Genomic DNA, 12,518 nt, shown 5'->3' with positions numbered 1-12,518 from the left:
GCAGTTATGGCCTTTACTCTCGTGTTTAGAAGAATGAGAGGAATTCTAATTGAGATGTAGATGATGATAAAGGGTTTTGACAAAGCAGACGTACAGCGGTTGCTTCCTCTTGTGGGGCAATCTAGAACACAAGGTTACAGTTTTAGGATAAGGGGTAGCAGATTTAAAATAGAGATGAGGAGAAATCTAAGGATTGTGAATCTGTGGAATTCACTACCCCAGAGTGTGATGGATGCTGGGGAAAGAGACAAATTTTTAATTGTTAGTTATCAGTTGAAGGGTTCTGGAGAACTGGCAGGAAAGTGGAGTTGAGGCTATAGGGAGATCAGCCATGATGGTATTGAATGGTCTCAGAAGGGGCTCAATTACCTATTGCTGCTCCTAGTTCTTATTGGAATTGGCATTGCCCACTCACTCAGGCTGTCCATCTCCCATTGGAGCTTCTGCTCTTGTTTACAATGATTTACTGTGCCTCCTGCCTCCTAACAGTGTTATCTGAAAACTTAATTTACATCATTATCCTTTATCATTTATATGGTGAAAAGCGGAGGGCCCTGTAAAGATTGAAGTGTCACATAATTTAATCACATACTGCCAAATAATATATTATCTATTTTGTTTGGAAGTAAAATACAGAAGCAGTCCTGGAAGTAGGAGCAGCTACATCTATGACATCAGGCCTACAGGTGTTGGACAGCAAGACCGAGAAAATGTTTTGTGCGAAAATTCACAATATATTAGATGAATTAATAGCACACAGAGAAATTAATAGGATGATTTGGTAGCTCTTACGGATGAGTTGTTGCAAAGTGACCCAAGGTTGGGAACTAAATATTCCAAGATACTTAATGTTTAGTAGCGATAGGCAAATTGTTAAAAGGGGGCAGGGGGCAGCCCTGATAATAAAGGATGGGATAATGAAAGTATAAAAAAATGATCTTGGTTCAGAAAATCAAGAAAGAGAACCAGTTTGGGTAGTGTTAAGAAATGGGCAGGAGATATTGGTGCGAGATGTTTATAAGCCACCTGGGTTAGTGAAGGACAAAGTATAATCAGGAAATGAGAGGCTCATATAATGAGTAATGCAGTAATTATGGGAAACCCTTTAATATTCACATAAGCAGGGCAAACCAAATTTGCAGTGTGGAGGGCGAGTTCTGGGAATGTAAACAAGATTGTTTTCTAGATCAGTACGTCGAGGAACCAACTAGGGACCAGGCTATTTTGGATCTAGTATTGTGCAATGAGAAAAGGTTAATTAATTATTGTAGTGAAAGGGCTTCTAGGGAAGAGTGACTATAATATGGTATTGAGTTTGAAAATGATTTAGTTAAGTTCAGAACTAGGATCTTGAATCTAAACAAAGCAAACTACACGGGCAAGTTGGCTGAGAACTTTGAAACTTGGCCAATAAATGACCAGGATTTAAAGAATTCTTCACAATTGCAACAACTATACATTCTCGAGGCACAAAATCACCACAGAAAAATGGACCATTTACAGCTAAAAAGAAAAAGGAAGAGCCTTGTACTATTGCCAAAAAATTAGACGTGAGGATTGGAAGCATTTTAGAATTCAGCAAAGGAGAACTAAGCGAAGAGAATGAGAATAGACTAACAAGAGATTTGCAAACATTTCTTTAGATATGTAAATAGGGGTCCAGAAATGTGTCCAACATTGGAGTCCAACCCTTTGCATCTGTCTTTACAGCTGGCAAAAGTGTCTAGTGAGAATGAGAAACTTCAAGAAATTAGCATTAGTGAATAAATAGTACTGGAAAAATTAATAGGATAAAAGTAGCAACAAATTTGAACCTAAAAAAGCTGCAACAGGATTTTAAGGAGGTAGCTGCAGAGAAAATGGGTGTGGAGGACGAGAGAAATGGGGAACTATAGGCCAATTAGTCTAATATCAGTTAAAGTCAATATTCTACATTCTATTATCTAGGTATAGGGGAGATATAGGTAAGTTGGGTGAGTGGGCAAGAATATGGCTGCTTCAATATGTGGTACGTGTGAAATTATCTACTGTGGTGTGAAACTTTTTTTTTTGAATGGTGAGAGACTGGAAATATTTGCTTTCAGAGGGACTGTGTGCCTTGTTATATGAATCGTTAACATGCAGGTAACGGCAAACAACCAGGAAGGCAAATGATATGTGAATTTTCTTTACAGAAAGACTTGAGTACAATAATAAAGAATACAATTATACAGGTCAATGGCATAGTCACATCTAAAGTAAATGCAAGTAAAGTCAGACTTCTGGTTGCGGCATGTAGGTGCTGGTCACATGTTTGGTGGCTCCTGCCAGAGCAGTCTTTTTTGCCCTTCTAGCCCAGTTTTGAGGGAAGATTTGTCCATGAGGAGGTTTGGGGTATTTCTAGAATGAAGAAGGCAGTGAGCGAAGTCCACGTGGTGAGGGATGCAGCAAGAGGAAAGATGGCAGGAGAGAGCCTGTTGGGTGGGGCCACGCCATCACGGTGGAGGAAATGATGGAGGTGATGGCTGGAGAGTTTGAACAGCTATTTTCAAAGCATTTTGAAAAGTATCAGATGGTAATGATGGCTTCGGATGTGGGTGGGTGAGACCTTTGCCCTGGTGGGAGTTCGTGAGAACTTCGGTGGTGCATGAGCAGGGGGAGAAAATAAATTGAATGGAGTGGCCTTGTCCCGACAGTAACCAGTTCACCTAAATAGATTGGGAGCTGCGGAGGGTGGTAGAGATTATCAGAAGGCTGAGAGCCAAGGTAGAAGACCTGGAGAACAGGTCGTGAAGACAAAACCTGAGGATCGTGGGTGTGCCTGAAGGGGTGGAGGGCCAGAGGCCTACAGAATACTTGACTGGTATGCTAGCAAAATTAATGGGGGAAGGAGAGGGTCTGGAGGACCCCTCCCAGTTTAAGCTGGACAGGGCCGACCGGTTGCTTCAGCCGAAACAAGAGGACAAATGAACTGCCGAGGGGGTTGATTGTCTGTTTCCATAATTTCCAGGTGAAGGAAAAAGTGCTGAGGTGGGCAAAGAAGAAGCGCGAGGTGAAGTGGGAAGGCAAGGGTATATGCATATACCAGGACTAGACGATGGAGCTGGCAAGAGGGCAGTCCAAGGCAGCATTGCACAAGTGCAACGTGTGGTTTGGTATGGTCTACCCAGCGAAGCTGCGGGTTAAGCACAATGGCAGAGACTTTTACTTCGACGCAGAGGCATTTGTGAAGGCAGAAGGCCTGGGACTGAATCTGGACTTTTGAGAGTTTTTGACCTGAGTTTGTCTTTTTTGTTCCTCTTTGTTAGATCTTTTTCTTGTATAGGTGTTAAGGATAAATGTTTTATGATGTAATGGGGGTTTGGGTCGGGGTGGTTTGGGACTCTGGGTTGGTGAGGGTTTTGTTAGGATGTAGTGTACGGGGAGCTGGGAGGGGTGAGGGGGGCATTGGGGGTGTGTGGTTTCATTTTCTACGTGGGGGAGGGGGTTCTGGCAGGAGCTGCCGCGCTAGCAAATGTATTGTTGGCTAGTGAATGGGAGCGAGATGGGGTGTGTTGGAACTATATGGGCAGTACTCGATGGGTCTGGGGAGTGTGAACGGTGGGGGGATGGAGACAATACTGGGTGAGGTGTTTTCAAGAAGACGTGGGGGAGGGGAAGCAAGGTGACAGTGACTAGGGTGGGGGCTGGGTCCTGGCCACAAGGCGGAGCCTGGAAAGATGGTTATGGCGGGTAGGAAGGGCAGGCGGGGGACTGAGAGATCCCCAGTCAGACTGGTGACGTGGAACTAACACGGTTGGGGGGAACTGGTGAAGAGGGTGCGAGTTTTCTCACATCTAAAGGGCCTGAGAGCGGACATGATGCTGTTACAGGAGACCCATCTGGGAGTGAAGGACTGGATGAGGCTGAGATAGGGCTGGGTGAGCCAGGTGTTCCATTCTGGCTTTGATAGTAGGGTGCGGGGGTGGTGATATGGGTGAGGTTCCAGACTGGGAAGGTGGTGGCTGACCAAGGGGGCAGGTGCGTGATAGTGACGGTTGTGTTGGAGGGGAGGTTATAGTGGTGCTGGTCCGCATGTATGCCCTGAACTGGGACGACGCTGGGTTTGTGAGGAAGATTTTAGCGACCATACTGGACCTGTAGGCGAACCGCCTGTCTACGGGGAGGGTGGTTTAGCAGTTGAGGCGAGTGTGGGTTTGTGTATGAGTATGGTGAAGGCCAGTCGATTGCTGGTGGGCAAACTCTATCGGCGTGCAGTGGCGACGGAGATTATGCAGATTAAGGATGGAACGGGAGAGGTGGTGGTGGATCCGGAGAAGGTGAATAGGGTGTTTGAAGACTTTTATAGGGGTTTATACAAGTCTGGATGAGTTGGAGATGAGGGAGTTTCTGGAGTTGCTGGAGGTGGGAGAGGAGGAGGGTCAGGAAAGAGGAGCCATTGGGGGTGGAGGAAGTAAAGGCAGCAATAGAGAAGATTCAGTCAGGGTAAGGCACTGGGGCTGGATGGGTTCCCAATGGAGTTCTAGAAGATGTTGAAGGACAAGTTGCTGATGGTGGAAATGTTGGAAGATGCGATGGTAAGTTGGGGGGGGGGCTGCCGGACACAATAAAGCAGGCATCTATTCCATTGTTACTTAAAAAGAAGGGTCTGGTGGAGTGTGGGTCGTATAGGCCCATTTCTTTACTGAATGTGGATGCCATGATATTGGCAGTGAGGCTGGAGGAAAGTCTCCTGAAGATGATGGGGGAGGATCATTAAGGGCAGGCAGGTGCCATAGAATGTGCGGCGGCTGCTGAATGCGGTGGTTTCTCCGGCAGAGGGGAGGAAGATGAGGTGATGGTGGTGTTATGCGGAGAAAGTATTTGACAGTGGAGTTATTTGTTTGAGGTACTGGAGAAGTTTGGGTTTGGGATTGGGCCTAAGTTTGAGCTTGGGTAAAATTGTTATACAAAGATCTGACTGCTTTCGTATAAATGAATGAGACACAGTCTGAGTACTTCCCACTAATCCAGGGATCGAGGCAGGGGTGCCCCATGCCCCCCTCTTGTTCGTGTTGCCGATTGCACAAAGGGGTTTGGGCTTATGGGGGGGGGGGATGTGGAGCAACGAGCGTCGCTGTACGCAGATTATTTGCCATTGTACATTTCGGACCTGGGCTCATCGGTGAGAGACAATGGGGTTACTACGGAAATGTGGGGCTTTTTCTGGGTATGAATTGAATTTAGGGAAGAGTGAGTATTTTGTCATGTGGCCGGGCATCACGGTGGCGCAGTGGGTTAGCCCTGTTGCCTCACGGCGCTGAGGTCCCAGGTTTGATCCCGGCTCTGGGTCACTGTCCGTGCGGAGTTTGCACATTCTCCCCGTGTTTGTGTGGGTTTCGCCCCCACAACCCAAAGATGTGCAGGATAGGTGGATTGGCCACGCTAAATTGCCCCTTAATTGGAAAAAATGAATTGGGTACTCCAAATTTATAAAAAACAAAATAAAAAAAATCATGTTGCCTTCAGGTTTAGGGGGCTGGAGTGGAAGGGCTGCCATTTAGTGTAGCGACAACTCACTTCAGATATTTGGGATGTAGGGTAGTGCGGGACTGGGCACGGTTCCATAAGCTAATGAGCCTGGTAGGGAAGGTGAAAAGGAGGATTTGGGAAGATGGGATAGTCTCCCTTTGTCATTGGCTGGCCGGGTGCAGGTAGTCAAAATGAATATTTTGCTGCAGTTTTTGTTCCAGTGTCTCCCGGTCTTTTTGCCAAAGGCACCCGAGGGATGGATAGGCTGGTCTTGTCATTTGTGTTGACAGGGAAGGTTGTGAGAAGGAAGGCAGTGTTCCAAACGGGGCGGCAGTTCGGGGAGCATAGCTCTTCCGAATTTTGTTGCATTGCTGGGTGGCGAATGCGGAGAAGGGGTGGGGCTGGACTAATGTGACGGAGGCTTTGTGGGTGCAGATGAAGGCGGGGTCCTGTAAGGGGTTGGGGCTGCGAACGCTAGCAATGGGGCCGCAGCCGCTCACCCCGGGGATGTATTCCGGGAATCCGGTAAGATAGCCACGCTGAAGATTTGGGGGCAATTTCGACGGCACTTCAAGTTGAGGACAGAGTTGTGGGTGATGCTTATAAGAGGGATTCGTGGGTTTGAGCCAGGGAGGATGGATGCGAGGTTCTGGGGATGGGAGGAGAAAGGGGTAAAAGATGAAGGATCAGTTTCTGTAGGGGAGATTCGCATGTTTGGAGGAGTTGGGGTGAAGTATGGACTGCAGCGTGAACAGGGCTTTATGTATATGCAGGTGCGGAATTTCGCAAGAAAGGCTTTCCTGGGGGCACCGTCCTACTTGTTGTTGGAGGGGGGGCTGGAGGGTGTGGTCTTTTCAGCAATCTATAATAGGATTTTGGGGCAGGACAAGGAGTCTGTGGAAGGATTAAAGCCAAGTGGAGGAAGAGCAGGGGATGGGGCTGGAAGGTGCTGGTGGGTATGGTGAGGTGCTGCAAAGGTCAATGCCTCTACCTCATGTGTGATGCTGTAGTTGGTTCAGTTAAGATAGGGTTCAGTTAAGATAGGGCGCACTTAACTAGGGCAAGGATAAGCCAGCTGTTTGAGAGAGTGGAGGATAGTTGCCAGCTGTGGGAGGGGTCCAGCCAACCATGTCTATATGTTCTGGTCCTGCCCGAAGTTGGAGAAATATTGGGAGTCGTTTTTTAGCACCATGCCAGAGGTTCTCCATGTGGAATTGGAGCCGGATCCCCTAGAGGCCATATGCGGGGTGCCAGACCTGCCGGAGTTGCAGTCGTGAGTGGGGGCAGGCGCTTTAGCATTCACCTCATTGATTGCTCACAGACAGGTTTTGTTGGGGTGGAGGTCGGCTTCTGCCCCCAGCCTTGGCATTGTGAGAGTTCATGTCGTTGGAAAAGGTGATATTTGCTCTGAGGGGTGGATGAGGTTCCACCAGTGATTAGATTTGTTTATTTTATGTTTTGTTAGTGGGTTGCTATTGGGAGGGGGTGTTGGGTACCGTTAGTGGAAAAACCTTAATGTTGAATACTTTAAAAAAAAATTTTTTTTTAAAGTTGCCATAATCCCAGCTGTTCCCTGTGAGGGGGCGGGCTGACTGGTGGTGATTTAACCTGAGGCCTTCATGAATAACCTCCGCTGGGAATTGAACCCATGCTGTTGGGCCTCGCTCTGCATCGCAAACCAGCTGTCCAGCCAACTGAGCTGAACCAACCTCTCACTTCCAGAATTTAAGGATGGACATACTTGCTGCAGAGATAGCACAATAAAAGTTCATTGGACTGTATTTTTTCGGATAAAGGGCATTTTCCTACAAGGACAGATAGAGAAGACCAGGCCTGTATTCTCTGGAGTTTCAAAGAATGAGGATCTAATTGAAACATATAACATTCTTAAGGGGCTTAAGAGTAGGTGCTGCAAAAATGTGTCCCCTGCTGGGGAAATCTAGAATACAGGGTTCAGTAATTTATGAAAAATGAGGAGAAATTGCTTCATTCCAAATCTTTGGAATTCTCATCCTTGGAGCGCATTAAATGCTCAGTCATTGAGTATATTCAAGACAGAGGTTGGTAGATTTTTGGGTACTTTGAATTAAGCGACTGTGCTGGAAGATGAAAACTAGGTAGATGGTCAGCCAAGGTCTCGCTGAATGGCAAAGTGGACTCGCGAAGGTCAAATGGCAAGGTCAAATGACCTACTCCTGCTCCATATTTCTTGTATGAAAACATACACAATGTATGCTATATTTTATTTTAAAAAGAAACATGCAGATAAAGGGGGAAACGGTCATAAAAGAATAAAATCATACACCAAATTATTTTGTTTCTTTTGTTGGCAGGAGAGAGATGGGCCCAGTTTGTATGAACATGTAAACAAAACATTACTTTTCACTATAATTAACCTCCCACTTAGTTACTAAACAGTGATTTTTGTTTGGTTGATTAAAAAAAGAAGAATTTATTTGTGTCGGATACACCAGCCATCTTTTGCCTACTCCCAATATGCTCGGATATTTAGTAGTAGTAGTAACAATGGAACTATATCGGAGATTTTTTTATTAAAAAGATCAGAAGTTGAAGCCATCTATCTTTTATGCTGGTGTGGTTATATGCACACGTGTGTATTTAATTTACTGTTCAGTTTTATAGCAAAACAAACTTACGTTGGTATGCCAATGTCCCCTACTTTATCTTTTGAAGACTGCAGCAGACAAACACAAGTTATATTTCATCAAGCTTTTCTGGAAAAACAAAGTTTACCTTAATGTCCCATAAGTGATGCATTTTATAATGGACATGATGTAGAGATGCCGGCGTTGGACTGGGGTGAGCCCAGTAAGAAATCTTACAGCACCAGGTTATTGTTTCAAACACTAGCTTTCGGAGCACTGCTCCTTCCTCAGGTGAATGAAGAGGTATTCTTCATTCACCTGAGGAAGGAGCAGTGCTCCGACAGCTAATGTTTGAAACAATAATCTGGTGCTGTAAGACTTCTTACTGTTTTATAATGGAGACAGCTGATTCTCAAATTCATTTTTAAATTTATTTTGTCCATATCATACCTCTCCAATACTGTAGTCCAGCTGGCGAGCCCTCACGATCATCTCCATTTGAAAGACGTAGCCCTTCGACACACACTTTTCAACCAGTTTCTGCAGTGCTTCTTTCCTGTATAACCTATGGATACAGACATATTTAGCCTATATTTAAATGCATCGCTCTAAACAAACTGGAGAGGACAAAACAGGGCAAACTCCTATGCTTCCTCCAGTTTCTAATCCAAAACTGGAAACACTACCATTTCAACTGTTAAAGTGCTATTCTGTAGCGTGCTTATTTCATCTCTCTAAGGAAATGCTTCATAGGCAAAACACACAGCATGATATTGCACTGAGCTACGCAGAGGAGAAAGCTCAAATTTGGATTTTTAAAGAATTTATTCATGGGATGTGGACTTCACTGGCTAGACCAGCATTTATTGCCCATCCTTAATTGCCTGAGATGTGTGGTAAGCTGCTTCCTTGAACCGCTGCAATCCATGTGGTGTAGATACAGCCACAGTGCTGTTAGAACAAAGACAAGATAAGTCTTGAAGGTCGCTAACGTATCTGCCTCAATCACCTCACTTGGCTGTGCATTCCAGGCTGCCACCATCCTGTGTAAAAACAACTGCCCCCGCACATCTCCACTGAACCTATCTCCCTGCCCCACCTTCAACCCATCCCCCCTTGTAATTGACATTTCCACCCTGGAAAAAAGCCTCCAATAGTTTACCCTATCTAAACCCCTCTATATAATTTTATAAACTTCTATCAGGTCGCCCCTCAGCCTCCGTCTCTCTAGGGAGAACAATCCCAGTTTATTCAATCTCTCATCAAAGCCATTACCCTCCATACCAAGCAGCATCTTGGTAAATCTTTTCTGTACTCTCTCCAAAACCTCCATCCTTCTGATAGTGTGGTGACCAGAATTGAACACAGTATTCCAAATGTGGCCTAATAACGTGCTATATAACTAACATAATTTGCGAGCTCATATACTCTATGCCCCATGCTTTCTTTACCACCATTTCCACCTGTGCTGCCACTTTTAAGGATCTGGGCATGGTGGACCTGCACGCCCAGATCTGTGTGTCTATGTTCCCGATGGTTCTGCCATTTATTTTATAGCTCCCACTTGAATTGGATCTACCAAAATACATCACCTCACATTTGTCCGGGTTAAGTTCCATTTGCCATTTCTCCACCCAATTTTGCAACCTATCTATATCCTGCTGTATTCTTTGTGGGTTATCATCACCCTTCTGCCTTGTATATTGACCCGCTGACAGTGCCAACACAGGTCCATCACATTGGAGTGATGCAACACAGACCCTGGGAGGGTAGAACAGGGCAACTGGGGGCATGGTTGTGGGGGGACAGAGGGTGGGTTAGGGAGAGCAGGTGTGATGCGATGATGACAGATGAAGCCACATCCTACGAGAACCAGGTGAGGATGAGGGCCTCTCTGGTCCTTCGGGCATTTCAGACCCTCGCCGCTACCACCTGTTCTCCATCCTCCGGGTCCTTCCCAGGCTCGTCCTCCAGCCTTCCTGGTCCGGCTCCTCCTCGGAGGTGGCCACACGTTCCTCCTCCTCCAATTCCAGCATATTGTCCCACTGCTGTGCCAGATTGTGGAGGGCACAGCAGACCACCACGATGGGCGATCCTCTGGGCAGTGTACAGTGCCCCACCAAAGCGTTCCTCTTCCAACTCCAGCACATTGTCCCACTGCTGTGCCAGATTGCGGAGGGCAGACCATCCTCCACGCTCCAAGAGTATTAATAATAAGATTTTCGTACCCAGCAGAACCTGACCTCAGCAGCCCATAAAATAACAAGACCTTCAAAGGGACAGCTGACTGGTCTCCTTCAATACGGAGCCAAATGGATGTAGGGTCCTTTTTAACCCAGTCCCCTATAAACCAAAGATGAGAGGTTAACTGGTACAGTCTAATATTCAGGGCCCCTCCCACTGGCACAGCCTCCAACTTTGTAAAATTAATGTTATAACCGGAGAAGGTGCTAAACCTATTTATTATGTCAATTATAGCGGGAACTGAAACATCTGGCTTTGACACAAACAGCAGCACATCATCTGCATAAAGTGTGATTTGCTGCTCTTCCCAAAGCACAGCCCAGATATTAAGGGACCTTGCCTAATAGCCTCTGCCAAAGGCTCTATGGCCGAAGTGAACAGCAAGGGGAACGGGGCAGCCCTGCCAGTCCTTCTCTGAAGACCAAAATTCTCCGATCTATAACCACTCGTAAGCACTGCGGCTAAAGGCCTTTTGTACAACACCTGAATACATTTGACATATTCCTCACCTAGCCCAAATCTCCGCAATGTATAAATTAAGTAATTCCACTCCATGCTGTCAAAAGCCTTCTCTGCATCCAAGATGACTAACCCATCCATCGCCCACTTCTAGAAAACTTTGAACACATTCAGTAACCTTCTGACATTGCTAGAAAACCAACCCCTTATGAACTCCGTCTGGACCTCCCGGATGATTAATGGAAGAATTCCCTCTAACAGTCATGTCAACACCTTCAACAACACTTTCAAATCAGCATTCAAAAGAGAGATTGGCCGACAGGAGACTCCTCCAGTTTCTTGCCTGCTTGCAAAACCAGGGAAATATTTGCTTCCCTGAGCGTTGGTGGTAAGAGACATGTCTCAAAAGAATGGCAGATGAACTATTTCCTTCAAAAGTCACACCCAAAATCATCTGGCCCAGTGGTTTTGCCCGGTTGAAGCTCTATGGCCATAGCCACCTTATCTCAAGAAACTGGAGCATTAACGTGGGAATTTGAAGCCTTCTCAGGATACAAACTAAACCTGAGTAGGAGTGAAATTTTCCCAGTCAATCCCCAGGGAGGAGAGGCAGAGCTGGGAACGTTGATGTTCAAGATGGCCCAAACTAAGTTTCGGTACCTGGGGATCCAGATGGCCCGGCTCCACAAATTGAACCTAACCAGTTTGGTGGAAGGGGTGAAGGGAGGCATGTGACTGTGGGTCTCTCTCCCACTCTCCGTAGCGGGGAGAGTGCAAACGATAAAAATGAACGTTCTGCCGAGGTTTGTGTTTTGGTTGCTCCCCCTCTTCCTCCCCAAATTGTTCATCAAGGTATACAAGCTGATCTCTGCCTTCATGGGCAGGGAAGAACCCATGGATTCATACTACCCTCTTGCAGAGGGGAAGACGCTCGGAAGGTCTGGCATTGCCATGTTCCTGTACTATTGGGCAGCAAACGTGGAAAGGGTACGGGATTGGCTTGAGGAGCCAGGGGTGGAGTGGGTGTAGATGGAGGAAGCATCTTGTGTAGGGACATCCCTAATGGCACTGGTTACTGCCCCGCTCCTGGCCAGGTTCTTGACGAGCCCAGTGGTGGTAGCATCATTAAAGCCTGGAACCAACTCAGACACCACTTGAGGGACAGGTCCATCTGGGCACCAATCTGTAACAACCATAGATTAATTCCAGCGATGATGGATGCATTCTACAAAACCTGGAGGGGGGTGGGGTGATGAGGTTTAGGGACATATACATGGACTGTCTGTTGGCAAACCTGGAGGAACTAATTGAGAACTTCCGAAAGGGAGCAAGTTCACATACCTCCCAGATCCTGGAATTCCTCCATAGGGAGGCTCTCTTGTACCCTCAGCTGCCTAAGCACACCTTGCTAAACCGATTTATACTGCAGATGAGTTGGGAAAGGGAACGGGCTCAGACATATATGGGCGACTGGAGGAAGTAAGAGTCCTGCTGGATGAAACAAGGCAGAGGTGGGAGGAAGAATTATGTCTTGAGCTAGAGGGATGACTCTGGAGCGAGATTCAGTATAGAGTAAACTTCACCTCCTTGTGTGCCAGGCGACCAAGCACGCATGAGGATAAATGTGAAAGATGCCAGAGGGGCCAGCTAACCACACCCATGTTCTGGTCATGCCCAAATTGGTCAAATTCTGAGACCATGTCCAAGGATGTGGGGATT

General features: G+C 46.5%; 1 protein-coding gene across 2 annotated transcripts in view; it reads right to left on the bottom strand.

Annotated features, from left to right (window-relative positions):
* dpm1 (dolichyl-phosphate mannosyltransferase subunit 1, catalytic) overlaps positions 1-12,518 on the bottom strand; it is a 128,982-nt gene that overhangs the window by 13,354 nt on the left and 103,110 nt on the right. For both annotated transcript variants that reach the window (XM_072514721.1, XM_072514722.1), the window contains one exon: positions 8,547-8,661. In XM_072514721.1, coding sequence (XP_072370822.1) covers positions 8,547-8,661 — 115 coding nt within the window. The remainder of the gene's footprint in view (positions 1-8,546; positions 8,662-12,518) is intronic.

This window comes from Scyliorhinus torazame, chromosome 8 (genome assembly GCF_047496885.1).
Source record: "Scyliorhinus torazame isolate Kashiwa2021f chromosome 8, sScyTor2.1, whole genome shotgun sequence".
NCBI lineage: Eukaryota > Metazoa > Chordata > Chondrichthyes > Carcharhiniformes > Scyliorhinidae > Scyliorhinus > Scyliorhinus torazame.
Note: the sequence above shows the minus strand (reverse complement) of the source record. Positions and strands in the feature narration are given on the sequence as shown.